The sequence below is a fragment of the Salvelinus namaycush genome, chromosome 8, assembly GCF_016432855.1.
Source record: "Salvelinus namaycush isolate Seneca chromosome 8, SaNama_1.0, whole genome shotgun sequence".
Taxonomy (NCBI): Eukaryota; Metazoa; Chordata; class Actinopteri; order Salmoniformes; family Salmonidae; genus Salvelinus; species Salvelinus namaycush.
Genome location: NC_052314.1, coordinates 45,647,048 through 45,672,840, shown reverse-complemented (window position 1 = coordinate 45,672,840; position 25,793 = coordinate 45,647,048). Strand labels below are relative to the sequence as shown.

The 25,793-nt window shown below is 41.7% G+C and overlaps 1 protein-coding gene across 3 annotated transcripts in view; it reads left to right on the top strand.

The window, feature by feature from the left end:
* LOC120052737 (AP-2 complex subunit alpha-2-like) overlaps nucleotides 1–23,919 on the top strand; it is a 53,050-nt gene extending 29,131 nt beyond the window's left edge. For 2 of the 3 annotated variants that reach the window (XM_038999823.1, XM_038999822.1), the window contains 9 exons: nucleotides 10,393–10,547; nucleotides 11,674–11,745; nucleotides 12,094–12,176; nucleotides 15,140–15,229; nucleotides 18,705–18,828; nucleotides 18,969–19,085; nucleotides 19,171–19,240; nucleotides 19,369–19,503; nucleotides 21,557–23,919. In XM_038999823.1, coding sequence (XP_038855751.1) covers nucleotides 10,393–10,547; nucleotides 11,674–11,745; nucleotides 12,094–12,176; nucleotides 15,140–15,229; nucleotides 18,705–18,828; nucleotides 18,969–19,085; nucleotides 19,171–19,240; nucleotides 19,369–19,503; nucleotides 21,557–21,634 — 924 coding nt within the window. In that variant the 3' untranslated portion in view covers nucleotides 21,635–23,919. The remainder of the gene's footprint in view (nucleotides 1–10,392; nucleotides 10,548–11,673; nucleotides 11,746–12,093; nucleotides 12,177–15,139; nucleotides 15,230–18,704; nucleotides 18,829–18,968; nucleotides 19,086–19,170; nucleotides 19,241–19,368; nucleotides 19,504–21,556) is intronic. The other variant, XM_038999824.1, reaches the window with a different exon arrangement.
* The last annotated feature ends 1,874 nt before the right edge of the window (nucleotides 23,920–25,793 follow it).

Here is a 25,793-nt window from a genome sequence, read left to right as displayed (position 1 = left end):
CCTCAACCCCATCGAACACCTTTGGGATGAATTGGAACGCCGACTGCGGGTCACACCTAATCGCCCAATATCCGTGCCCGACCTCACTAATGCTCTTGTGGCTGAATGGAAGCAAGTCTTCGCAGCAATGTTCCAACATCTAGTGGAAAGCCTTCCCTGAGGAGTGGAGGGTGTTATAGCAGCAAAGGGGGGACCAACTCCATATTAATGCCCATGATTTTGGAATGAGATGTTTGACGAGCAGGTGTCCACTTATCTCTCAGAAGACAGACACTTTTAAACAAACATCCTTTTATTATTTATTTTTTGACTATCTGTTATTCAATGTGTTTCTATGGGCTAATAGCAGTAAGGCCAAATTCAATGTTTCATCACAATTTTTACAAATATTAATTATACCTAAATGGGTCCTTAAATTCAAAATCAAATAGCTAAATGATCCTTGGTATGACCGTCTTAATAGATAGCTTAGTAGACCCCCTCGCACTTGTCATCTTTGTCCCCTCGCCCTTGTCATCTACGAAGGGATTTTTTTTTGTAGCAAGTACAAGACACAGTACAATAACATAAATCACTTTTATTTAAAGACTGGTAGCAGTTGAAGAAAAACAAAAGATGCGTACAGTTTATGAGATTCAAGGCTATATCTTCATAGACAGTGAAAATCACATATTTAATGCATAATGCAGTGCATGCAACAATGGAGTTTAATAAAATAAGCGTTAGTTATCTATCACACTCCAATGGATCAGCATGGTGGAAATAACTATTTCTAGAAACTAAAATTAGCATATCTTGTTGGACAAATACAGGTAGTGACTCCTGGTTTAAGTAAAAAGAATTCCGTTGGTGCCTAATGAACATGACCCAAGACAAGCGTCATGATTCCACTATTTATAAGGCAACTCCTATAGTCTCTGTGCCATTAACACCATACCTGCTATAGTTCCTGAGTATTATCACTATCATCAAAAACGTAATTTGGTAATGGAAATAAGTCAAATAGATTAGGATCAGTTTCAACCTACCCATTCACCAATCAATCCGTCAGTTTCCAAATCATAATCAAAACCAAATTAATTTTCAACCAAATTGTAGAATGACATTGCTCAGTGATAGGACCAATCACCCAAAACCCTCAATTTAACACACATCGACATTGGCAGAATGTACATTTATATTAACATACTGTATAATTATCCTATAATTCTAGTATTAACTTTCATATCATGATTATAATTACAGATCAGTATCCTAATGTATCATTCTTAATCTAAATTACTATTTTAGCACTGTGTAGACCTCTACAATCAATTTTGGGCACAGTTGACCAATGCCCCCCCCCCCCCCAACGCTTCAGGCACTGATTCTTCTGGCGTCTTCGTCATTGTCTTCAGATAGCTTTACAGTTCAAAGTGGATGGCCATGATAATGTCCCAATTTCAATGTCACACCTGAGCCACCACCACCTTTACCACCCATTGTGTCTTGTCCATTTGTCAACCAGTATACCAACAACATAAGAGAACTTTGGAACAGATTTCTCCCCATGCTCACTCAATGTGGACTCCTGTCACACTCCTGAGAGAAAAGACATGAGAGTAAAAACAGCTTAGATTGGATGCTGTACACCGGTTGCTGGCTCAGACTCAGGTCTCTGTTGAAGTGGTGCGGACAGGGCCGTATTGAACGCCTTTGTCGCTCTTCTTCAGCCAGTTAGGGGGGTTTTGAGGTTCACACCGTTCTCGTGGTCAAATGATCCCTTTCATGCATTAAGACACCGACTGTGACCTCGAGAGAGGAAAGATCAGAACAACAGTTTAGCTCAGTTCATTTCTGATTCAGGAAATCCAGACAAGCATGGACTATATGATAAATTATTACTTTTACCAATTATTCTTAGTACCAATGTCTAAACATATGTCAAAGAGAATAACACATTCTATTGAAACAATTTTTTCCCAATTTGGCTTATATTCCCCAACACACTGTCAACTTCATCACAGAGCCACAGAATCAGGAAGATATACCACATCCCAACCATCCAGCAGACCTAATCTGGTGAGATTTGTATCAGAACAGAACAAACACAACAATACACTCCTTCACATGTCACTCAATACATTCCTATATATCACTAAAGATGTGTAAACTTCAATCCAAAACCTCAGAGGACTGTTACCTCCCCCATTTTGACGCATGACTCCCAATGTGAGTAAGGTGTATAAAAACACTACTACTGGTTAAAAATAAAACAAAATAATTAAATATAATCACTACCCTTAACAACTCCATAAAGAAAAATAATTGCACCTATACGGTCATAGTAAAATAGACTTAAGACAGCCTACCCTTAGTCAAAGGCAACACCCGCTCCTTCTTCACATTGGTCCAAATCACAAATATGGCTAAGAACTATAAACTTCATCATAATTATCAATATATTACAAATTACCTTCAAATTAGTATTACAATTGACCTTATATTCATTATCCAAATGGCTTTCCAATGAGGGTGATCAAACCACACTGGAAAGTCAGGACAGATGTCAGAGGTCATACAAACCCTTCAAAGAAGTGTTTCTTACTATATTACTTACTACTAAGTAATGAAAAACAGTCAAACATTTCATACATTTCGTATCCCAGGTTTCCAGTAAGTTTCCAGTGTATGTCTTATCAAAATAATTAACTTGTGTTCAATTAAAACTCAGAAAATAAAAACTTCAGAAAATTCCATTTGTGTGTGCGTGTCCCTTTAACTTCTTACGGCTGAGATCCCGTTAATGGGATTGACTTGACAACAGCCAGTGAAAGTGCAGGGCGCCAAATTCAAACAACAGATATCTCATAATTAAAATTCCCCAAACATACAAGTATTTTACACCATTTTAAAGATAAACTTGTTGTTAATACCACCAGTGTCCGATTTCAAAAAGGCTTTATGACGAAAGCACACCATCTGATTATGTTAGGTCAGTACCTAGTCACAGAAAAACAAAGTGAGGAGATACAAAAAGCAGTAATATAGATAAAAATTAATCACTAACCTTTGATGATCTTCATCAGATGACACTCATAGGACTTCATGTTACACAATACATGTATGTTTTGTTCGATAAAGTTCATATTTATATCTAAAAATCTTAGTTTACATTGGCGCGTTATGTTCAGTAATGTTTTGCCTCCAAAACATCCGGTAATTTTGCAGAGAGCCACATCAATTTACAGAAATACTCATAATAAACATTGATAAAAGATACAAGTATTATACATGGAACTTTAGATAAACTTCTCCTTAATGCAACCGCTGTGTCATATTTCAAAAATACTTTACGGGAAAAAGCACACAATGCAATAATCTGAGTACGGCGCTCAGACACAAAAACAAGCCATACAGATACCGGCCATGTTGTGGAGTCAACAGAAGTCAGAAATAGCATTATAAATATTCACTTACCTTTGATGATCTTCATCAGAATGCACTCCCAGGAATCCCAGTTCCACAATAAATGTTTGTTTTGTTAGATAAAGTCCATAATTTATGTCCAAATACCTCCATTTTGTTCGCGCGTTTAGTTTACAAATCCAAACTCAGGAGGCGCGGGCAAGTCCAGGCGAAAGTTCAGACGAAAAGTCATATTACAGTTCGTAGATACATGTCAAACGAAGTATAGAATCAATCTTTAGGATGTTTTTATCAGAAATCTTCAATAATGTTTCAACCGGAGAATTCCTTTGTCTGTAGAAATGCAATGGAACGCAGCTAACTCTCACGGGACGGCTCGAGACTGAGCTCGTGGCACTCTGCCAGACCCCTGACTCAAACAGCTCTCATTCCCCCCTCCTTCACAGTAGAAGCATCAAACAAGGTTCTAAAGACTGTTGACATCTAGTGGAAGCCTTAGGAAGTGCAATATGACCCCATAGACACTGTATATTCGATAGGCAATGACTTGAAAAACTACAAACCTCAGATTTCCCACTTCCTGGTTGGATTTTTTCTCAGGTTTTTCCCTGCCATATGAGTTCTGTTATACTCACAGACATCATTCTAACAGTTTTAGTAACTTCAGAGCATTTTCTATCCAAATCTACTAATTATATGCATATTCTAGCTTTTAGGACTTAGTAATAGGCAGTTTACTCTGGGCACCTTATTCATCCAAGCTACTCAATACTGCCCCCAGCCATAAGATGTTAAAGATACCTTGGCACAAAGACAAATGGAAAACTCACTAAACCAAAATGAAATAGAACACTCACAATAAATCAAACATAGTATTTTAAAAACACCAACAAATAGTCATAACAAGTGTGTTGTGTGTGGGTATTTGCAAACCTTAAGGTAAAAACAAACAAAAATGGCCAGGCCTTATTTAATTGGGTAGTCTCAGTCTCACTCACTGCTCTCGCCAAGACCATAGCCCCGGGGAAACATTTCAAAGAGAGAAAATGACCACCCCCATTCTCATCCTAGAGAAATTGTACATTTCATCAATATCCACTATACTACATCTTAATCAGCAACCCAAAGTTATAACTACAAACAACATAAGTCCACTGTACTCCCTCAAATCATTTTTGTTTTAATGTACCCCAACGTTTATGTGCGCTTAATTTAGCATGTGCTACCCTTAGACACAGCAAAATCTGTCTCGCCACTAACAATTCCCTCCCATATCATATTATATGACTGGTCTCTTTTCCATAACCATATAACGTTATCCTGGTATCGTTACTAAATGTAATACTTTTTTTCTGTCACAAATGCAGTTAATTTCTCAGCGTAAGGAATCGGTGATATTTGATCCCAGGCATCTATTAAAAAGTTGTTTGAGACGTTGTCTCCTACGTCTCCTTAACATACATACTGCTTCACTAGTTGGGCCCAAGCTTGCTGTACCACGTTAAAACCCATTCAGTCTGTCTACAAACAGGCTCTCAAAGTGCTTGATAGGAAGCCCAATAGCCATCATCACTGTTACATCCTCAGAAAGCATGAGCTCCTGAGTTGGAAAATCTTGTGCAATACACTGACGCATGTCTTGTATTCAAGATCCTAAATGGCCTGGCTCCCCCTCCACTCAGTACTTTTGTTAAATGAAAACCCAAACCTATGGCAGCAGATCCACAAGGTCTGCCATGAGAGGTGACTGTACAGTTCCCTTAAGGAAAAGCACCTTTAGTCAATCTGCTTTCTCTGTGAGAGCTTCCCATGTCTGGAATACACTGCCATCAGAGAGACAAAACTGTACCACCTTTCACACCTTCACAAAAAACATGAAGACATGGCTAAAGGCCAATCAGACTAGTGAACATAATCCCTAGCTGTGTATTGCCGCTTTCCATGTTGTCTGTAGCTGGTGAGTTGTGGAAACTCTTTGTTGCTTTTATGTGTTTTGTTGCTTTTTGTGCTATTGCTCTGTCTGCGTGCTACGTGTTGCTTGTTCTATGTCGCTCTGCATGTGCTCACTGTTCATTGATTGTCTGTATTGTAATTGTTTTTAATAACCTGCATAGGGACTGGACTGCGGTTGGAAATAGCCCGGCTGGCTAAAACCGTCACTTTTACTGAAACGTTGATTAATGTGCACTGTCCCTGTAAAAATAAACTCGAACTGCAATCCACTTTAATGATTGGACACTGTTCCACATAATGGAAACATATTATAATGTTAGAATACATTAACTACCTGCTCAAATTCACTGGTGTTACCTAAACTATGAAACTCGGCAACAGTAATCAGAAATGATGAAATAACGTTACCGATTCAACTATTCAGACCTCTACTGCAAATGTACCACTGCATCCCTTACGGCCCGATATAGCCCAGTGAGCACGACTCGCTTTCACCAGTGGACTAAAACATGGAAACTCTTACCAATAAAAAAAAATATATAAATAAATAACCCATTCTCAACAAAGTTCTGCGCTTACCTCTATCGTAAGGTTAAAAACACATTTGACAACTTTCTCTTCTCTTTCGGCTTCACACTTATGAAATGTCCAAGACTTTAAAAGTAACATGTAATACGCCCAATTTATAAAATACATCAGTCAATCCACAAGGGAAAAAACACATTTCGGTGGGCACAATACTACAGCCTCTGACCACCCACAACTTTGATCCATTGCTATTGTAGCCTTGTGTTATCATGATCATGGTCACAGCTCTATCGCAATTGCCTATCCGCTATTATTAGAATTCATTAGTTGTAGGTAACTGTCCCTTATTTGATTCAGTTATTTAAATACGACTCCATTCTCAATATGTTATTCCAGCAGACCATTTAGGCAACAGACGAAGCGTATTCACTCGAATAAAGCGTATTACGCGTATTACCTTGAATAAATTAGCCTTTTAATTCGAACTAAGCAAGCTGCTAAAACGTTCAGTTTATATCTTCAACAAACACTGACGACAGTATCTGTCGAAGCAAAACATACCAATACTTGAATTACAATCAGAAACCCATATTTTGGTCAATATTATAGACCCAATGCTATTGAAATGACGAAGAAATCCCGCAAATAACCCAATTACGATGGTTTGTAGTGTTAACATCTGGCACATAACGACACAATTCCCAGGAAATAGCCCTACAGGTCCACACGTGTCTCCGCAGAGATTCTCATATGCGCAAAAGGAATAGATTAGCAGCCAACGAGTTAAATCGACATTCATCGATTAGGAAACAGATCTTTCGCTTTTTAATAAAAGCAGATTGTTCTCTCATGCAATATATTTCAATTACTTTACTACATCACATTAATCCAGCAATGATAATTTGATAGATACCCTAGGCTTTGTACGATGTTATAAGTTACGTCGAGATTCAATCTTAATTCGCTCGAACTTTATGGAAAAAGGTTTATTCAATAAATATAGCAACTCCTCTCATACTGGGAAGAAGAAAAAAAAATTCTGGCCTTAAGGGTAGTTTTATTTCAAATGTAGTACCCAGACAGAGAAAATCCAATAAGCGTTTTATAGTTACATCGTTAGGGTAAGTTAACCAAAAGTGGAAAGACTCCAATCAATTGCCCAAACTTTGTAGACAGTTTAATAATGTTAAACCTCATCTTTATCAAATGACCCATTAAAGGGACCAACTCATACTCTAAGTATGGGTTGTTTAAATTGCATCTCATTATATTCCCAGAATGACTTTATCAAATCTCTAGTAATCGATTATACACACATACAATTCATCATATTTTCATATCTTCACAGAATCCATATAGAACATTATAAATTCTTAGGTACTCACATCAACCAAATCCATTGGTTCAGCAATCTCCTAGCGGAAAAAAACTGAAGTTTCCCGGACACTGCCCAGCGGGTCGTTGGAATAATGCTCTTCAGGTATAAAATAACATCCCGCTCTCAATACCACCCGGTGATATTCTATGATGGGTAGTGATGGACGGAACCCCAAAATAACATTATCAACATTTATTAACCAAATTTCAATCTTATTATACACATTTCTATATCTTATTTCCACACTCATACAACTTTCATATCACATTCACACAGTACTGTTCCCAAGCACACTTAATATTTATCGCCTGCCGGAATATTTTCTTACTTCTATAGGTAAATTTGGTTTATAGCTTTCACATATGTACCTAACTATTTTAAACCATTGCATATCATTAACTTATCTCCTAATTATTATTTATCTCAGGCTTATACAGAACCTTAATGATCATCCACACAGGATTGATCAAATGCTCACACAGAACACTAAATAACCATCCACAGAGGAATGGTCAGACCACTCACACAGACTTGGTCAGATGTCCACACAGAACATCATTGAAAGGTTACCCACACAGAGTCAACCTACTGCGCCCACACAGAACGCTTTTACAAAGATTACCCACACAGGATTTCAAACCCTGTCTATATGAACAGGAAAACCCATAACATTATCAAAATATTACCTAATTAGTGGTCCCAACAACACAAAAACTCACAGTAGCCTCTAACAATTGTAACCCAGGTCATACCTGTTTATCAAAACATTTCATGTTATAATTTGAACTTCACTAAGCCAAATGCCCTCGCAAGGCGTCACCCGCACTCTGGTTCCTCGATCAATACCGTAACCTCACCAGTCCTACTGTGATCAACCAGTACCACGGATCTGGACTTTTGGAAGCCCGCAACTGGCTAATTGACTGATGTCCAAGGATACCTCACTTAAGAACACTCTTATCAACTCAACTCAGTCCTGCTAGTTACCGCAGCTGTGGCCATCTTAAGGAAGAACTCGCTCTGAGAGTACCCTCAACAGGGGCTTTTATGTTTTGTTTTGTTTTTTCTTTTTTCTTATCTTATCACTTATTGATTGTCCACTCCGACGTCAACGTTCAATTTAATGTCTAACTAGTACTATCAATTCTGTGCACTTTCAAACTCAATGATTGAAAGAAACCAGTCTCCTCCCTAATCCAATTCGGGTCAAAATGATGTATCCATTCAGCTGACGCTCCCAGCCAGGTGGGGATCCGATCTGCTCCAAATAGTGGAGAGTGGCTTTCCCCAGCTGCATCCAATGCAACTCTCGTGCACGGTTAACCTGCATTTCACTGGGAACAATCAGAGAAATGAATTTCATCATCCCATCCTTGTCGCCAAAATTGTCGTGGCATTATTGTAATCAAAAGGAGAGACTTTTACATTTCTTCAAAACAAGTCATCTTTATTATTTAATTACTGCAGTAATGGAGCTTGTCAACGAGCCCCCTGTAGGTGATTCGTTGAGACCCCAGCCAGCAGGACTAAGCCACAGCATTGTATAGCAAAGTCCATCCTCCTGGATGTTCATGACAAATCACATATGAGAGAATTTATACAAAGGCACATTTTGCTCTCATGCAACAGACATCAAGATTTACATGGCACCAAATATCTGTCTCTAGTTAATTTACTGCTTTCTTGTACAAAAATACTAATGCAACCTCAAATACTAAATAATTTCTTTAAAGAAACTGGAGATTGGTTATCCCTGTTACTTACAGACAGGCACACAAACACTAATCATGGAATGGAATGTTGTCTTATCACAAATCCACAGTCAGTGTTAATCTCTGAGGCCCACTTTCAGTCCACACACACAGATGAGTGTTAAAAAAAACTATTCTGTTGCATAAAACAACCATTTGATGTTTTAAAATACTATTATTGCAATCTTTTAATTTCTGTTCTGACAATTCAAAGACTGGCAGCAGTTGAAAGAGATGGTGATCGTTTTGGAAAAACCACAATCACTGTCTGTGTAAAGGATTTACTTTAATATTGAGCAATATATTCTCAAAGCACTGCTATTATACAAATGTTGTCTCTGTTTTCTCTGTTCTCGCTCTCTGTTCTCGCTCTCGCTCTCTGCTCTCTCTCTCTGCTCTCTCTCTCTCTCTGTTCTTTCACTCTCTCTCTCTGTTCTGCTCTCGCTCTCTCTTCTCGCTCTCTTCTTGCTCTCGCTCTCGCGCTCTCTTCTTGCTCTCGCGCTCTCTTCTTGCTCTCGCTCTCGCGCTCTCTTCTTGCTCTCGCTCTCACGCTCTCTTCTTGCTCTCGCTCTCGCGCTCTCTTCTTGCTCTCGCTCTCGCGCTCTCTTCTTGCTCTCGCGCTCTCTTCTTGCTCTCGCTCTCGCGCTCTCTTCTTGCTCTCGCTCTCGCGCTCTCTTCTTGCTCTCGCTCTCGCGCTCTCTTGCTCTTGCTCTCGCTCTCGCGCTCTCTTCTCGCTCTCGCGCTTTCTTCTCGCTCTCGCGCTTTCTTCTCGCTCTCGCGCTCTCTTCTCGCTCTCGCGCTCTCTTCTCGCTCTCGCGCTCTCTTCTCGCTCTCGCTCTCTTCTCGCTCTCGCGCTCTTCTCGCTCTCGCGCTCTTCTCGCTCTCGCGCTCTCTTCTCGCTCTCGCGCTCTCTTCTCGCTCTCGCGCTCTCTTCTCGCTCTCGCGCTCTCTTCTCGCTCTCGCGCTCTCTTCTTGCTCTCGCGCTCTCTTCTTGCTCTCGCGCTCTCTTCTTGCTCTCGCGCTCTCTTCTTGCTCTCGCGCTCTCTTCTTGCTCTCGCACTCGCGCTCTGTTCTCGCGCTCTGTTCTCGCGCTCTGTTCTCGCGCTCTGTTCTCGCGCTCTGTTCTCGCGCTCTGTTCTCGCTCGCTCTCTCTGCTCTCTCTGCTCTCGCTCGCTCGCTCTCGCGCTCTCTGCTCTCGCTCGCTCTCGCTCGCTCTCGCTCTCTCTGCTCTCGCTCGCTCTCGCTCGCTCTCGCTCTCTCTGCTCTCTGTCCTCTCTCTCTCTCTGTCCTCTCTCTCTCTCTGTCCTCTCTCTCTCTCTGTCCTCTCTCTCTCTCTGTCCTCTCTCTCTCTCTCTGTTCATCTTTGTCTTCCAGTCCACCCCCTCCCCTTCAGCGGATCTGCTTGGCCTTCGTTCGGCCGCTCCTGTTAGTGGGGCCACTCCCAGTGCAGGCAGCCTATTGGTTGATGTGTTTTCAGAGGCGGGGCCAGCTGCCACTTCTGCTGGCGTGAACGACGACGGCTTCCTGAGGTGAATGTTCACCCTGTGACTAGAAGACTCCCATAGACACAGATCTACGATCAGCCTAGATTTCCCCCACTCCAAGCCTACCCTTAAGGGGATAAATTCAAAACTGACCTAAGATCAGTGTCTAGTGGATACTTGATGTTTGTGGTGTGGCTGTTATGTGTTTTAGTTGTCCAGATGCACTGTGGTAGAATATGAAGCTTGCTCTTGAAAATGAGCGTTGTTGTTTTATTCTTGTGGTGCTTGCTGTCTGTGATATGTGCTGGTCCTCTGTCTCTGTCTTTATATCAGTCATTCTTCTTGTTTCCTCTGCGTCTTCTATGTGTAATCTTGTCTGTTCTCTTTTTATCTTGCTGTGTATGTGACTGTCTCTTTTCTTACTTTCTCTCCTTCCCCTTTTCTATTTCCCCTTCTCTGTGTTTTTGCGTGTGTGTGTGTGTGTGTGTGCGTGCTTGGTCCGGCAACGTGCGTGCTTGTGTGTCTCTTGTCCTCGATTGTGATTGGATTTTGGCAGCGCTCTTCACGCTCCCGAGGCCTCTGACTCACCATTGGTGGAGGGTCCTGGTGACTCGGAGTAAGGGGCCAGTAATAAGATGGCTGACTGTCATGTTGCACCCAAACACACATGAACACTGTTGTTCTAATCTAAAGCTATTTAGGGAGGCTGCATGGGCACCTCAACCTTAAACTAGTCACATGGACACACACACCCTCTTTTGCATGTGGGTTGTTGGATTATGTTATTGTAGCCTACCTATGCTGTTTATTTATTCATACATACATGTACCACACTTTTTTTTTTTTACCAGCAAAATTCTTCTCATTGTTGTTCTTGTTAATGCTGTCAATTTTGATGAATTGAATCTAAGTGCTCATACAAACCCACCTCTGCTTTTTCTCTTCTCCTTCTCTTCTCCTATTTGTCATGCCTCACTGCTTTGGTTCTCCCTCCACACACTCACCCTCTCTCCTTTCCTCCTCCTCTCTCTCATCCCTTTTTCTATCTGTAATTCATTTGATCCCCTTCAAACACATTTTACATTCTCTCACACCCCCTGCCATTTTTTGTGGATGCTGTCATCCACCTCTCCTCATCCATCCTTTCTCCATCCCTCCTTCCTCCTCTCAGCTCTGCTCCCCCTACTGCGGCCTCTGAGGATCCTGCCCCTCCTCTGCCCGAGTCAGACGAGCTTCTCAACAAGTAAGAGCTTTCTCTCGCTCCTCCGCTCTCCCTATCTCTCTTTCCGGCGGGGCTAGCTTGTTTTGGGTTCTATCACTCTTGAGCAAAGGTATCTAACAACCTGCTGGATTGACACAAAACCAACTGTGTAGATGTCACTGACATCTGTTATGTTAAGTCATTCACGTATGGTAAGGTGCATCTATGTTTGTCTGCAAAGTGAATTGATATTGCGATAGGATGGCATGACTGAAGAGTTCCAATAACTTATAGGTAGTGTATGTACCACCACGTGATTGACATGTTATAAGCAGCAAATGATACATGATGATAAATCCTAACACTTTCATTATCTCTCTCTCTCTTCAGATTTGTGTGTAAGAACAACGGTGTGTTGTTTGAGAACCAGCTGCTTCAGATCGGCATCAAGTCTGAGTACCGTCAGAACCTGGGTGAGTTTGGGCTACTAGACAATGCGGGGAGATGCTTGAATCCTAAGTCACATTTGTCACATTGATGTGAGTTCGGCGAGATTGCATTATGTGTGGGTTTCAAGTTAGGATTCTTCCCTTGAAGTATTAACCTTTCAGTGATACCCATCCCGGATCCGGGAGCATCCTCATCAAAAAAGCTGACTAGCATAGCCTAGCCTAACGGAGCAATTCGCCGGAGCAATTCGCCGGAGCAATTCGCCGGAGCAATTCGCCGTGTATACCGAACGCTTTTCAGAAGACAATGTGGAGCTCCCTCGCGCGCCGTCAAAAACTGACAAAAGGGCAGACCTGCCACTCCAAAAGCTCTTATTCGGTCTCACATCAAGCTAGACACCCCATTCAACCTTCTACTGCCTGTTGACATCTAGTGGAAGGCGTATGAAGTGCATACAGATCCATAAATAAAAGCCAGTTGAATAGGCAGGCCCTGACACAGAGCCTCGTTTTCAGATTTTTCACTTCCTGTATGGAAGTTTGCTGCCAAATGAGTTCTGTTTTACTCACAGATATAATTCAAACAGTTTTAGAAACTTCAGAGTGTTTTCTATCCAATAGTAATAATAATATGCATATTGTATGATCTAGAACAGAGTACGAGGCCGTTTAATTTGGGCACGATTTTTTCCAAAGTGAAAACAGCGCCCCCCTATTCATGTATTAACCCTTTTCATGCAGATCAGTCCCGTGTGAAATTCATGAACCTATATGCTGAAACGTTATTGAATTAATGTCTGTACTATTCTATAGCATTGGTAAGTACGTCTGAGCGTGCACAGAATGTAATAGATGGCGTCATTTAGTATTTGTGTTCACATCCTAGCTGTCTCATGTCCATTTTAGTATACAGAATGTTTTATTCAGTGGTTAGGTACGCTTCAGTTTCTATAATGCATTAGATGCTGGGTGAGTGAGCATATTGCATATCCTGGCTATTGCATGGGTGTATTTGCACGTGTGTATGTACAGTTGAAGTCGGAAGTTTACATACACTTAGGTTGGAGTCATTAAATCTCGTTTTTATCAACTCCACAAATTTCTTGTTAACAAACTATAGTTTTGGCAAGTCCGTTAGGACATCTACTTTGTGCATGACACAGGTAATTTTTCCAACAATTGTTTACAGACAGATTAATTCACTTATAATTCACTGTATCACATTTCCAGTGGGTCAGAAGTTTACATACACTAAGATGACTGCCTTTAAACAGCTTGGAAAATTCCAGAAAATGATGTCATGGCTTTAGAAGCTTCTGGTAGGCTAATTGACATTCTTTGAGTCAATTGGAGGTGTACTTGTGGATGTATTTCAAGGCCTACCTTCAAACTCAGTGCCTCTTTGCTTGACATCATGGGAAAATCAAAAGAAATCAGCCAAGACCTCAGAAAAGAAAATGGTAGACCTCCACAAGTCCGGTTCATCCTTGGGAGCAATTTCCAAACGCCTGAAGGTACCACGTTGATCTGTACAAACAAGAGTATGCAAGTATAAACACCATGGGACCACGCAGCCGTCATACCACTCAGGAAGGAGACGTGTTCTGTCTCCGAGAGATGAACGTACTTTGGTGTGAAAAGTGCAAATCAATCCCAGAACAACAGCAAAGGACCTTGTGAAGATGCTGGAGGAAACGGGTACAAAAGTATCTATATCCACAGTAAAACGAGTCCTATATCGACATAACCTGAAAGGCCGCTCAGCAAGGAAGAAGCCACTGCTCCAAAACCGTGATAAAAAAGCCAGACTATGGTTTGCAACTGCACATGGGGACAAAGATTGTACTTTTTGGAGAAATGTCCTCTGGTCTGATGAAACAAAAATATAACTGTTTGGCCATGAAGACCATCGTTATGTTTGGAGGAAAACGGGGGAGCCGAAGAACACCTTCCCAACCGTGAAGAACGGGGGTGGCAACAGGGGTGATGGTCGGATTCGCATTTATTGTCGAAGGAATGAGCGTTACATCAAGGCCTGTACTCTGGAGCGGGATCGAGGTTGAGGGTCCATCATGGTCTGGGAAGGTGTGTCACAAACATCATCAGACTGAGCTTGTTGTCATTGCAAGCAATCTCAATGCTGTGCTTTACAGGGAAGACATCCTCCTCCCTCATGTGGTACCCTTCCTGCAGGCTCATCCTGACATGACCCCCCAGCATGACAATGCCACCAGCAATACTGCTCGTTCTGTGCGTGATTTCCTGCAAGACAGGAATGTCAGTGTTCTGCCATGGCCAGCGAAGAGCCCGGATCTCAGTCCCATTGAGCACGTCTGGGACCTGTTGGATTGGAGGGTGGGGGCTAGGGCCATTCCCCCCCAGAAATGTCCGGGAATTTACAGGTGCCTTGGTGGAAAAGCGGGTACCATCTCACAGCAAGAACTGGCAAATCTGGTGCAGTCCAGGAGGAGGTGATGCACTGCAGTACTTAATGCAGTTGGTGGCCACACCAGATACCAACTGTTACTTTTGATTTAGACCCCCCCCCCCCCCCCCCCCCCCCCTTTGTTCAGGGACACATCATTCCATTTATGTTAGTCACATGTCTGTGGAACTTGTTCAGGTTATGTCTGTTGAATCTTGTTATGTTCATACAAATATTTACACATGTTAAGTTTGCTGAAAATAAACGCAGCTGACAGTGAGAGGATGTTTCTTTTTTTGCTGAGTTTATGTATGTATGTGCTTTTACTAATGAGATGGGTGAGTTACCGACTGTGTCCATACGTGTTGTACTGTAGGTATTATGAATTATAATGCATTATAAACGGGAATGAGTTGGTGTGTAATGCTGCATTATAGCCTTAATACGGGAGTATACATAACAGTACATAATGCATTATAACCTGTATGTTTTATTTTGGAAATGTCACCTAAATGTGTCCATTTGACATAATACCTTCTAACGTGTTTTTTTTATTTTTTAGGGAGGATGTATCTGTTCTATGGCAATAAAACCTCGGTGCAGTTTGTCAGCTTTAACACCACAGTCAGCTGCCCAGGGGAGCTGCAGTCTCATATCCTTCAATGCATTTGCACACACACACACTGGCACACCCTTATCTTGCACACTATGTGTTGTCACGATAGCAGAATTTTGACTTCGATACTGGTACCAGGTTTAGTATCACAGTACGCGATACCATCACGATACTCGATACCAAAATTATACCACTGCAAAAGAATAAGTCACAAAATGTCAGTTGATCCAGACAAACACTGCTGCTGCTCTGTTCAGTATTTGGGCATCTTTTAAGTTCAATATCATTACATTTCTTTTTTTTACGTCAACATTTTTTGGAGACACAAGTATGCATTAAAGAGGAATGGCTTTAGAACACCAGCTAACTGTAAATCGCCATATTGGCATTTTGTTGCATCACTGGCAGGAATTCTTGAATGTACTGGCCAGCATCACGAGGTATTCACCTGGAATGCATTTCAGTTAACAGGTGTGCCTTGTTAAGTTAATTTATTTGGTAAAAGACCAAGTCCATATTATGGAAAGAACAGCTTAAATAAGCAAAGACATTTGAAAAACTTTGAAAGTTTCTTTAAGTGCAGTCGCAAAAACCATCAAGCGCTATGATGAAACTCTCTCATGAGGACCGCCACAGGAAAGGAAGACCCAGAGTTAACTCTGTTGCAGAGGATGAGTTCATTAGAGTTAACTGCACCTCAGAAATGTCAGCCCAAATAGATGCTTCAGAGTTCAAGTAACTGACACATCTCAACATCAACTGTTCAGAGGAGACTGTGTTAATCAGGCCTTAATGGTCAAATTACTGCGAAGACACCACTACTAAAGGACACCAATAAGAAAAAGAGACTTCCTTGGGCCAAGAAACACGAGCAAAGGACATTAGACCGGTGGAAATCTGTCCTTTTGGTCTGATGAATCCAAATGAGATTTTTGGTTCCAACCTCGGTTTCTTTGTGAGATGCAGAGTAGGTGAACAGATGATCTCTGCATGTATGGTTCCCACAGTGAAGCATGGAGGAGGAGGTGTGTTGGTGCTTTGCTGGTGACACTGTCTGTGATTTATTTAGAATTCAAGGTATAGTTGGAAGTTTACATACACCGGGTTTTCACAATTCCTGGCATTTAATCAGAGTAAGAATTCCCTGTCTTAGGTCAGTTAGGATCACCACTTTATTTTAATAATGTGAAATGTTAGAATAATAGTAGAGAATTATTTATTTCAGCTTTTATTTCTTTCATCACACTCCCAGTGGGTCAGAAGTTTACATACACTCAATATATTTAGTATTTGGTAGCATTGCCTTTAAATTGTTTAACTTGGGTCAAACGTTTCTGGTAGCCTTCCACAAGCTTCCCACAATAAGTTGGGTGAATTTTGGCCCATTCCTCCTGACAGAGCTGGTGTAACTGAGTCAGGTTTGTAGGCCTCCTTGCTCGCACACGCTTTTTCAGTTCTGCCCACAAATGTTCTATAGGATTGAGGTCAGGGCTTTGTGATGGCCACCAATACCTTGACTTTGTTGTCCTTACGCCATTTTGCCACAACTTTGGAAGTATGCTTGGGGTCATTGTCCATTTGGAAGACCCATTTGCAACCAAGCTTTAACTTCCTGACTGATGTCTTGAGATGTTGCTTCAATGTATCCACATAATTGTCCTTCCTCGTGAAGCCATCTATTTTGTGAAGTGCACCAGTCCCTCCTGCAGCAAAGCACTCCCACAACATGATGCTGCCACTCCCGTGCTTCACGGTTGGGATGGTGTTCTTTTTTTCTTCCCTTCTATTTTTGTTTCATCAGACCAGAGGACATTTCTACAGAATGTACGATCTTTTTCCCCATGTGCAGTTGCAAACCGTAGTCTGGCTTTTTTATGTCGGTTTTGGAGCTGTGGCTTCTTCCTTGCTGAGCGGCCTTTCAGGTTATGTTGATATAGGACTCGTTTTACTGCGGATATAGATATAAGAAATGTGTGGAGTGTTTGAAAAACGAGTTTAGTGACTCCAACGTAAGTGTATATAAACTTCCGACTTCAACTGTACACTTAACCAGCATGGCTATCACAGCATTCTGAAGCGATACGCCATCCCATCTGGTTTGCACTTAGTGGGACTATCATTTGTTTTTCAACATGACATTGACCCAACACACCTCCAGGCTTTGTAATGGTTATTTTACCAAGGAGAGTGATGGCGTGCTGCATCAGATGACCTGGCCTCCACAATCACCCGACGTCAACCCAATTGAGATGGTTTGGGATGAGTTGGACCGCAGAGTTAAGGAAAAGCATCCAACAAGTGCTCAGCATATGTGGGAGGAGTGTGCAAAGCTGTCATCAAGGCAAAGGGTGGCTACTTTGAATAATATAAAATATAGTGTGATTTGTTTAACACTTTTTTTGGTGACTACGTGATTCCATGTGTTATTTCATAGTTTTGATGTCTTCACTATTATTCTACAATGTAGAAAATTGCTGCGCATTGCTGCGCTTATAATGTGAAGAAATAGCCTAATAGTTTAGCAACATTTTAAGCTAAACGTTCTCATCTGTTGCGTCAAGCTCATTGCTTAATTTTTTTTTTTTTAATGCTCATGGTTGTATTAATTTGGGATCTATCGCATGTTTTTCCTGGAGAGAAGTGGCTTCTTTGATGCCCTTCTTGACACCAGGCCATCCTCCAAAAGTCTTTGCCTCACTGTGCGTGCAGATGCACTCACACCTGCCTGCTGCCATTCCTGAGCAAGCTCTACTGGTGGTGCCCCGATCCCGCAGCTGAATCAACTTTAGGAGACGGTCCTGGCGCTTGCTGGACTTTCTTGGGCGCCCTGAAGCCTTCTTCACAACAATTGAACCGCTCTCCTTGAAGTTCTTGATGATCCGATAAATGGTTGATTTAGGTGCAATCTTACTGGCAGCAATATCCTTGCCTGTGAAGCCCTTTTTGTGCAAAGCAATGATGACGGCACGTGTTTCCTTGCAGGTAACCATGGTTGACAGAGGAAGAACAATGATTCCAAGCACCACCCTCCTTTTGAAGCTTCTAGTCTGTTATTTGAACTCAATCAGCATGACAGAGTGATCTCCAGCCTTGTCCTCGTCAACACTCATACCTGTGTTAACGAGAGAATCACTGACATGATGTCAGCTGGTCCTTTTGTGGCAGGGCTGAAATGCAGTGGAAATGTTTTTGGGGGGATTCAGTTCATTTGCATGGCAAAGAGGGACTTTGCAATTAATTTCAATTCATCTGATCACTCTTCATAACATTCTGGAGTATATGCAAATCGCCATCATACAAACTGAGGCAGCAGGCTTTGTGAAAATTAATATTTGTGTCATTCTCAAAACTTTTGGCCATGACTGTACTGTGCAACACTACTATGTGTGTCCATTGGGTTGTAGTCTATACTTACGTGTATTTAACACACATAGCTATATTCAATATTACAGTCCCCCCCAGTGTGGTCTCTAGTACCTGCTCTGTTCCTCTCCTTGACTGGCTTTCCCACAGCTCAACGTGCAGACCAAAACAGTGGAACCCCTAGTGGAGGGAGGAGCACAGGTGCAGCAAGTCATCAATATCGAGTGTCTGACCGACTTCATTGACGCTCCGCTGCTCAACATCAAGTTCAGGTACACACACGCAAAGAAAATTACACAGAACATAAGATACAAACACCTCGCAATGACGCACGGATGATCAGTAGTAACCCAAACATACACAATTTTTTGTTGTTATCTTCAGTTTATAAAGGTGTGTGTGTTCCTCTCAGGTATGGGGGAGCCCTGCAGAACATCTCTCTCAAGCTGCCTGTCACCATCAACAAGTTCTTCCAACCCACAGAGATGGCCGCCGCAGACTTCTTCCAGCGCTGGAAACAACTCAGCCAGTGAGAGAGAGAGAGAGAGTGTGTGTAGGGTGTGAGGATGTAAGAGGGTGCGTGTGTGTGTATTTATGACTATTTCTCTTTTCAGGCCCCAGCAAGAAGCACAAAAGATCTTCAAGGCCAGTCATGGCATGGACACAGAAGTGCTCAAGGCCAAGGTAGACACACACACACACACACACACACTTTAGGCATATTCATTTAATTCCTTTGCCTGCTGAATGTCTACCACATTCTACTCCCTCCCATTTTCTCTCTCCCCCCACCCTCCCTCTCTTGTCTCTAGTTGCTGGGCCTGGGGACAGCCTTGTTGGAGAATGTGGATCCTAACCCAGAGAACTATGTGTGTGCTGGAGTCATCCAGACCAAGGCCCAACAGGTCGGCTGTCTGCTGAGACTGGAACCCAATGCGCAGGCCCAGGTACGCATACACAAATGTACATGCATATATACACACACAAATGTACATGCATATATATGAACTGAATATACACACACACAGAGTCCGTCTGTCCTTCTCTGTGCTGCTCTCATTGCATCACTCACTGCTGTCTGTGTCTTTCTGTGTGCTGCTGCAAATCAAGCCTGGCGAGCAGGTAACACACAACTGTCCCTGTTCTCTCTCGCTCTCTCGTTCTTTCTTTCTCATCCCCCTCTTCTCTCTTTCACACCCTTTTTTCACTTTCTCATTCACTTTTCCCTCCACATTGATTCTTCCACACTTTCTCACTGACATCCCAAAATTGAACACTTGAATCTCCACATTCTGTCTCTCTCTGTCTCTGTGCAGTGTTAGAGTCAAGGTTGATAATGTGTCATCAGTGTAAATCCATTCTACCCTCGTGTTAAAAATGTTGATGATCCAATATATACAGTTCCTTAAAGTATTCATACTCCTTGACTTATTCCACATTTATTGTTAAAGCCTGAATTCAAAATGGATTAAATATTTATTTTTCACCCATCTACACACAATACCTCATAATGACAAAGTGATTATCATTTATTTTTTAAATAAAGAAATATCTAATTTACATAAGTATTCACACCCCTGAGTCTATACATTATGGATTCACTTTTGGCGACGATTACAACTTTGAGTCGTCTTGGAGAATGTGTCATTATTGTCTGTATCAGCTTTGCACATCAGAATTTGGGGATTTTCTCCCATTCTTCCTTGCACATTTTCTCAAGCGCTTAAATTAGATGGGAGCGGCGGTGAACAGCAATCTTCAAGTCTTTCCACAAATGTTCAATGTGATTCAAGTCTGGGCTTTGGCTGGGCCACTCAAGTACTTTCACATTCTTGTCCTGAAGCCATTTCAGCGTTGCTTTCTCTGTATGCTTGTGGTCATTATTGTCCTGTTGGAACATAAATCTTCGCCCCAATCTAAGATTTTGCACTCTTGAAGCAGGTTCTCATCAAGGATTTGCCTGTATTTGGCTCCATTCATTGAAATGCATAGCATAGGGATGGTGCTGACGGGCAAGGACCTGTGCCTGGTTTTCACCAGACATAACGCTTTCCATTCAGGCCAAACATTTTTGTCTCATCAGAATCATCTTTTGCCTTATGCTTTGAGTCTTTAACGTGCCTTTTTGCAAACTCCAGGTGTGCTGTCATGTACCTTTTTCTCAGGAGTGGCTTTCCTCTGGCCACTCCTATAAAGCCCAGATTGGTGAAGTGCTTTAGAGACTGTTGTCCTTATGTCAGGTTCTCCCATCTCAACCAAGGAACTCTGTAGTTCTGTCAGATTGGTCATTGGGTTCTTGGTCACTTCCCTGACCAAGGTCCTTCTTGCCCAGTTTGGTCAGACGGACAGCTCTAGGCAGAATCTGGGTTGTTCCATATTTTTTCAATTTCCCAATGATGGAGACCACTGCTAGATGTATACCTCATCACAATTCTATCTCTGAGCTCTACGGACAGCTCCTTGGACTTCATGGTATAGTTTCCGCTCTGACATGCACTGTTAACTGTGGGACCTTGTATAATGTGATTATTTCTAAATCATGTCCAAACAACTGAGTTGGCCACAGGTGTATCAAGGATGATCAAAGGAAATTCGATGCCCCTGAGCTCAATTTGGGGTGTCATAGCAAAGGTGTATAAATACTTATGTAAATGAGATATTTCTGTATTTCATTTTCTATCAATTTGCAAACATTTTTTAAAAATCTTGATTTCACTTCGTCATTGTGGGGTGTTGTGTGTAGATGGGTGAGAAACTGAATGTAATCAATTTTGAATTCAGGCTGTAACGCAACATAATGTGGAGTAAGTCAAGGGGTGTGAATGCTCTCCGAAGGCACTGTATATATATGATTTGTGTTTGAACTTTACTGACCACCCTGTATATTCATTCATGTTTAAGGGTGTGTTTGTCGTCTGTGTGCGGTCTTGAGTGCGCGCGTGTGTGTGTGTGTATGTGTGTGTGTTTACACATGTTAAATCTGTGTCCCCTCTCTGTCAGATGTACCGGCTGACTCTGCGCAGCAGCAAGGACACCGTTTCCCAGCGCGTCTGTGACCTCCTGGCAGAACAGTTCTGAAACCCTGAGTCTACAACCCACCCAACGCACTCCAGGCCATCATCACCGCGCTCTAGACACCCAACACACCGAGACCAGTGTTTCAACCCCCCCCGAACAAAGAATCAATGAGAAGAAAGAAAAATACCTACATAAGGGGAAAAAAGCAGCCGTTGCCACTTACACGACTGCCCTATTATTATTGTCATTTATTATTTTTGCCACGATTATAATTCTGATTCTTATTTTTATTACTGTTTATTATCTTTGGCGCTACAATTCTTGTTTTTTTTCTGGTGTTTACCTGCTTACCTATAAGTGTGTGTGTGTGTGTGTGTGTGTGTGTGTTCCAGAATCGTGCTGGTATGTGTGTCCTGTTCTTCTCCGTCCTGTCTAAGCCCTGAGTACTCCTGTACTTCTGATGACAGCTGGTGTCCGTGCCTGTGTGATGCATGGGGGAGGGTGGAAGATTCTGTGCGTTGATTCCGCGACATTTCAACCTTAGACTATTCCTGGGAGTTGCATGGGAGGACCAGTTCTACACACACACACGTAATACACACCCAGATACTCTCACATGTAGGCAGATACATGCATATATTTGTACATGCTTAAGTGTCTGTGTAAAGTATCTGTATAGGGTCCTCCTTTAGTGGGAGGGAGGGGTAAAACGAAATCACTAAAGAAATGGGACTCTTCTGTGTAAGGGTCCAAAACGACACTCTAAACCCCCACCTTCACCCCAACCCCATCTCTTCTCCACCCTTTGCTGTCCCAGTCCCCCACCGGTTATACATTCCAAGGGCCTCTATCAGTATAATCCCTGAGATATAATATTCCATTAAAAAAATTCGGCACATTCCCAAGTCTACAGTTCCAGCTCTATTCCAGTAGAAATGGCCAGTGCACTTTAGGTGGTTCTAAGAGACCTCAGTCCTTCAATACTCCTCAAACACATACACACACCACTCCTCTCCCACTTCCCCTGTCTTTCTGGCGTGTAACCATACTTTATACATAAACTCAAATGATTCTGTACCTGTTCATGGTATATATATATATCTATATATATATATATAAAAGAATGTAATTACTTTATCTTTTTTGTTGTCATCTTTACTTTTATTAGTAGTGGAGTTATTGAAGTGTTTGTTTCTTTAATGGTGTAATGTTGTTGCTTTGTGTGTGTGTGTGTGTGAGAGAGAGAGAGAGCGAGAGTAGGGATAGCTGTACCCTGCGAATTGGGTAGAGGGGTCAGCTAGAAGGAGAGCGAGATTGAGGGAGAGAGTAGCAGGGTAGCTGGTTTTGTTTACAGTGTTAATCAGACAGCGGTGAGGTTAACACTTGACTTAAACCTGTCATAAAGCCTACTTACCACCATCATAATGAAGTGTTTATTTCAGATTAGCAATGTTTTTTGACACTTGAGGCAGGGAACATTGGTTGAGAACTGACATGGGCTGTTTTACGACAGTTTATGAAATGTTTGTCGTGCATAAGCAAGCATTGAGCAAGTCCCATTGATGGGGAGTTCAGGTGGTAGTTGGAAGGAGTTAGAGGGCAGTGGGCCAGTCCGTGTTCACATGAAGAGTGAAGCGGCAGAGCAGAGGTCTAGTATTCGTTATTTAAAATTTTTCGTGCTGAAAAGAGAGATGGGATTGGAGAGTAGAGTGCTGCTTGACACCGTGATTGACTGAAAAAAGAGGAGTACCTCAGAACTTGATCTCTAAACACGCACAGGCTTGTGCACACACACATCACAAATACTTACCTTATGGTATTAATTGGGAGAAGATAGCAATCTGCAAATAGATTGATTATAATCTTTGAAAATACAACCAACCACAAAGACACTGGACAGCACTTATCTGGAAACTCACATTTCAGACACGCACCCACATGTCCATTCTTAGAGATGAGAGGGAGGAGGAGAGAACTCAAAGACCAATTGTCAATCACAACTACCAGGATCTAGTCATCAGGGGTGGGCATCGCGTGTGTGTGTCGGTGTACCACGTGATAAAAATATCTTAAATTATCTTTGAGACATGGTCATATTAGTTTCAACAGGAGTCACTTATATGTCTAACCCATGCAGCATTAGTTGGACAGTCTGATCATTGTAGTGGAAACTGTAGAATAATTTTGTGTGTGTGTGTGTGTGTGTGTGTGTGTGTGTGTGTGTGCAGTATCCGCTAGCTAATGCAGCCCTGTGTATTGGTGTTAAACCTGTGAGATACCTGTGTTAGATTTAAGATTTACTCTGTACTGAATAATGTGAAAGTAAAACTATGCCATATACTCTACCACTGGCTCTCTGTTTCTTGGTGGGAAAGTGTGTGATGTGTGAAGCGGAATTTCTTTCCAAAGCTCACCACAGTTCCACGTCCACAACAAGAAACTGATATGTGTTAGTGCTGGGCTTGAACAAAAGCCTGTACACCCAGCAGCTCTCCAGAACCGTAGTTGGATGTATCACAGTCCAATCAATAAGAACTCATCACATTGACTAAGTAGTAGATGTAATGTGATTTTGCTCATTGAATAAAGAATCTGCAAAAGCAGGTAATGTGGCATGTTACCAGTGTTGGGGAGTAGTAAACTGTAGTTGTAATTTAATTATATTGGTGGTAGTTGAACTAAATTCAAATCTAGGTAGTGTTTCAACTTTCTTTGCCATGTAGCAGAGTAGTAAACTACTGGAACTAGACACTACTGATTTTGCTCAAATAAAATGTGGGTGAAGTAGGCAATAAGCTCCTTTTTCTGCATCATACTTGCCTACCTCTCACTTGCAATTGTGTTTAATAGGCTAAATTCCACATTATGTAAACAAATGACCCCAAAGTGATATTTTCTTGAGATTTGTAGTCTGACATATCGGATTTACATATGATGCTTTTTCATTAAGTAGTTTGGATGTAGTGAACTACTACTTCAAAGTAACTTTAGTCAAGTAAACTATATTTTCTTGAGGGTAGAATTAGTGTAGCTTAACTTCCAGTGTGAAGTAATTGGTAGCTTGGTTTACTATATTTTCAGAGTAGCTTTCCAAACACTGCATGTTACCAACCTGTACCTCTAACCTAATGGCTGAGGATGAAAAGGGTGATAGGATATGGAGTGTCACAGTGGGCCTTTACAGATCATTTAGGCAGTGTTTACACAGGCAGCCCAATTCTGATGTTTTGTCCAATTCTTGGTATTTTGACCAATCGGATCAGATCTTTTGTCCAATTCAGAATTGGGCTGCCTGTGTAAATGCAGCTCAAGTGTGCAAAGAGAACAGATTCCATCCTCACTGTAATCTTGACATAATATAGCCTTTTTCCTGGACTAAAAAGCATGATCAATGTGTTTGGGAAACCGACCCTCAATCCACATATAAATTAAATGTATGTCTTCTGGTGTGAGATTAGATTTTTCCTGATTAATCAGAAAGAAACTCCTGATTTGTTATTACATCCTCTATGAACAAGTCAGAGGGGGAGGGAAAGTGACCCAAACCCATTATTCACCTGTTCCCGGTGTCCTTTGTTGTGCTGATCACATCTATTACGAGCTTCCACCGAAGAAAGCGGCACCTGCATGCGTTTTTATCCCTCAATAATCAAAACGACAACAGACAAGTTCTGGAGTCATATTTCTATTTTACTAATTCAACACCAGGTTAAAATGGCCCTCAAGCACAGGTATAGGATCAGCAAATCTTCCCCCAGTCATAAACCTGCACTGTTAACAGGGGTAAATGCAGAACTGGATTGAGATCAGATTAGATTAATTCATTCTTATTCTTAATTTGACCCAATGGGAATATAGGGCTTCAGCAAGAGGAGTAACTCGTCATGATGCACCAATGGAACGAACTAGGCCGTCTCCTAGGCTACAGTGAACATGCAAACGTGTGCCCCGTGCAAGCAAAGATCAGCCTTGATGCAGAAATAAAACATGAACTAAATATAAATTATCTATGTACGTCTCATGTTAACCCATTTATCTTGAGTTGTGCAATGTTATGTGAGTTTTCTCCCCCTCTTGCAGCTGTGGGTCACTAAATATAGGCTATGACTGAATGATTACATTATTTGTATTTATTAGGATCCAAGGCAGGTGCTATTCTTCTGGGGTACAGCAACATTAAGGCAGTTATATACAATTTAAAATATTACATGACATTACA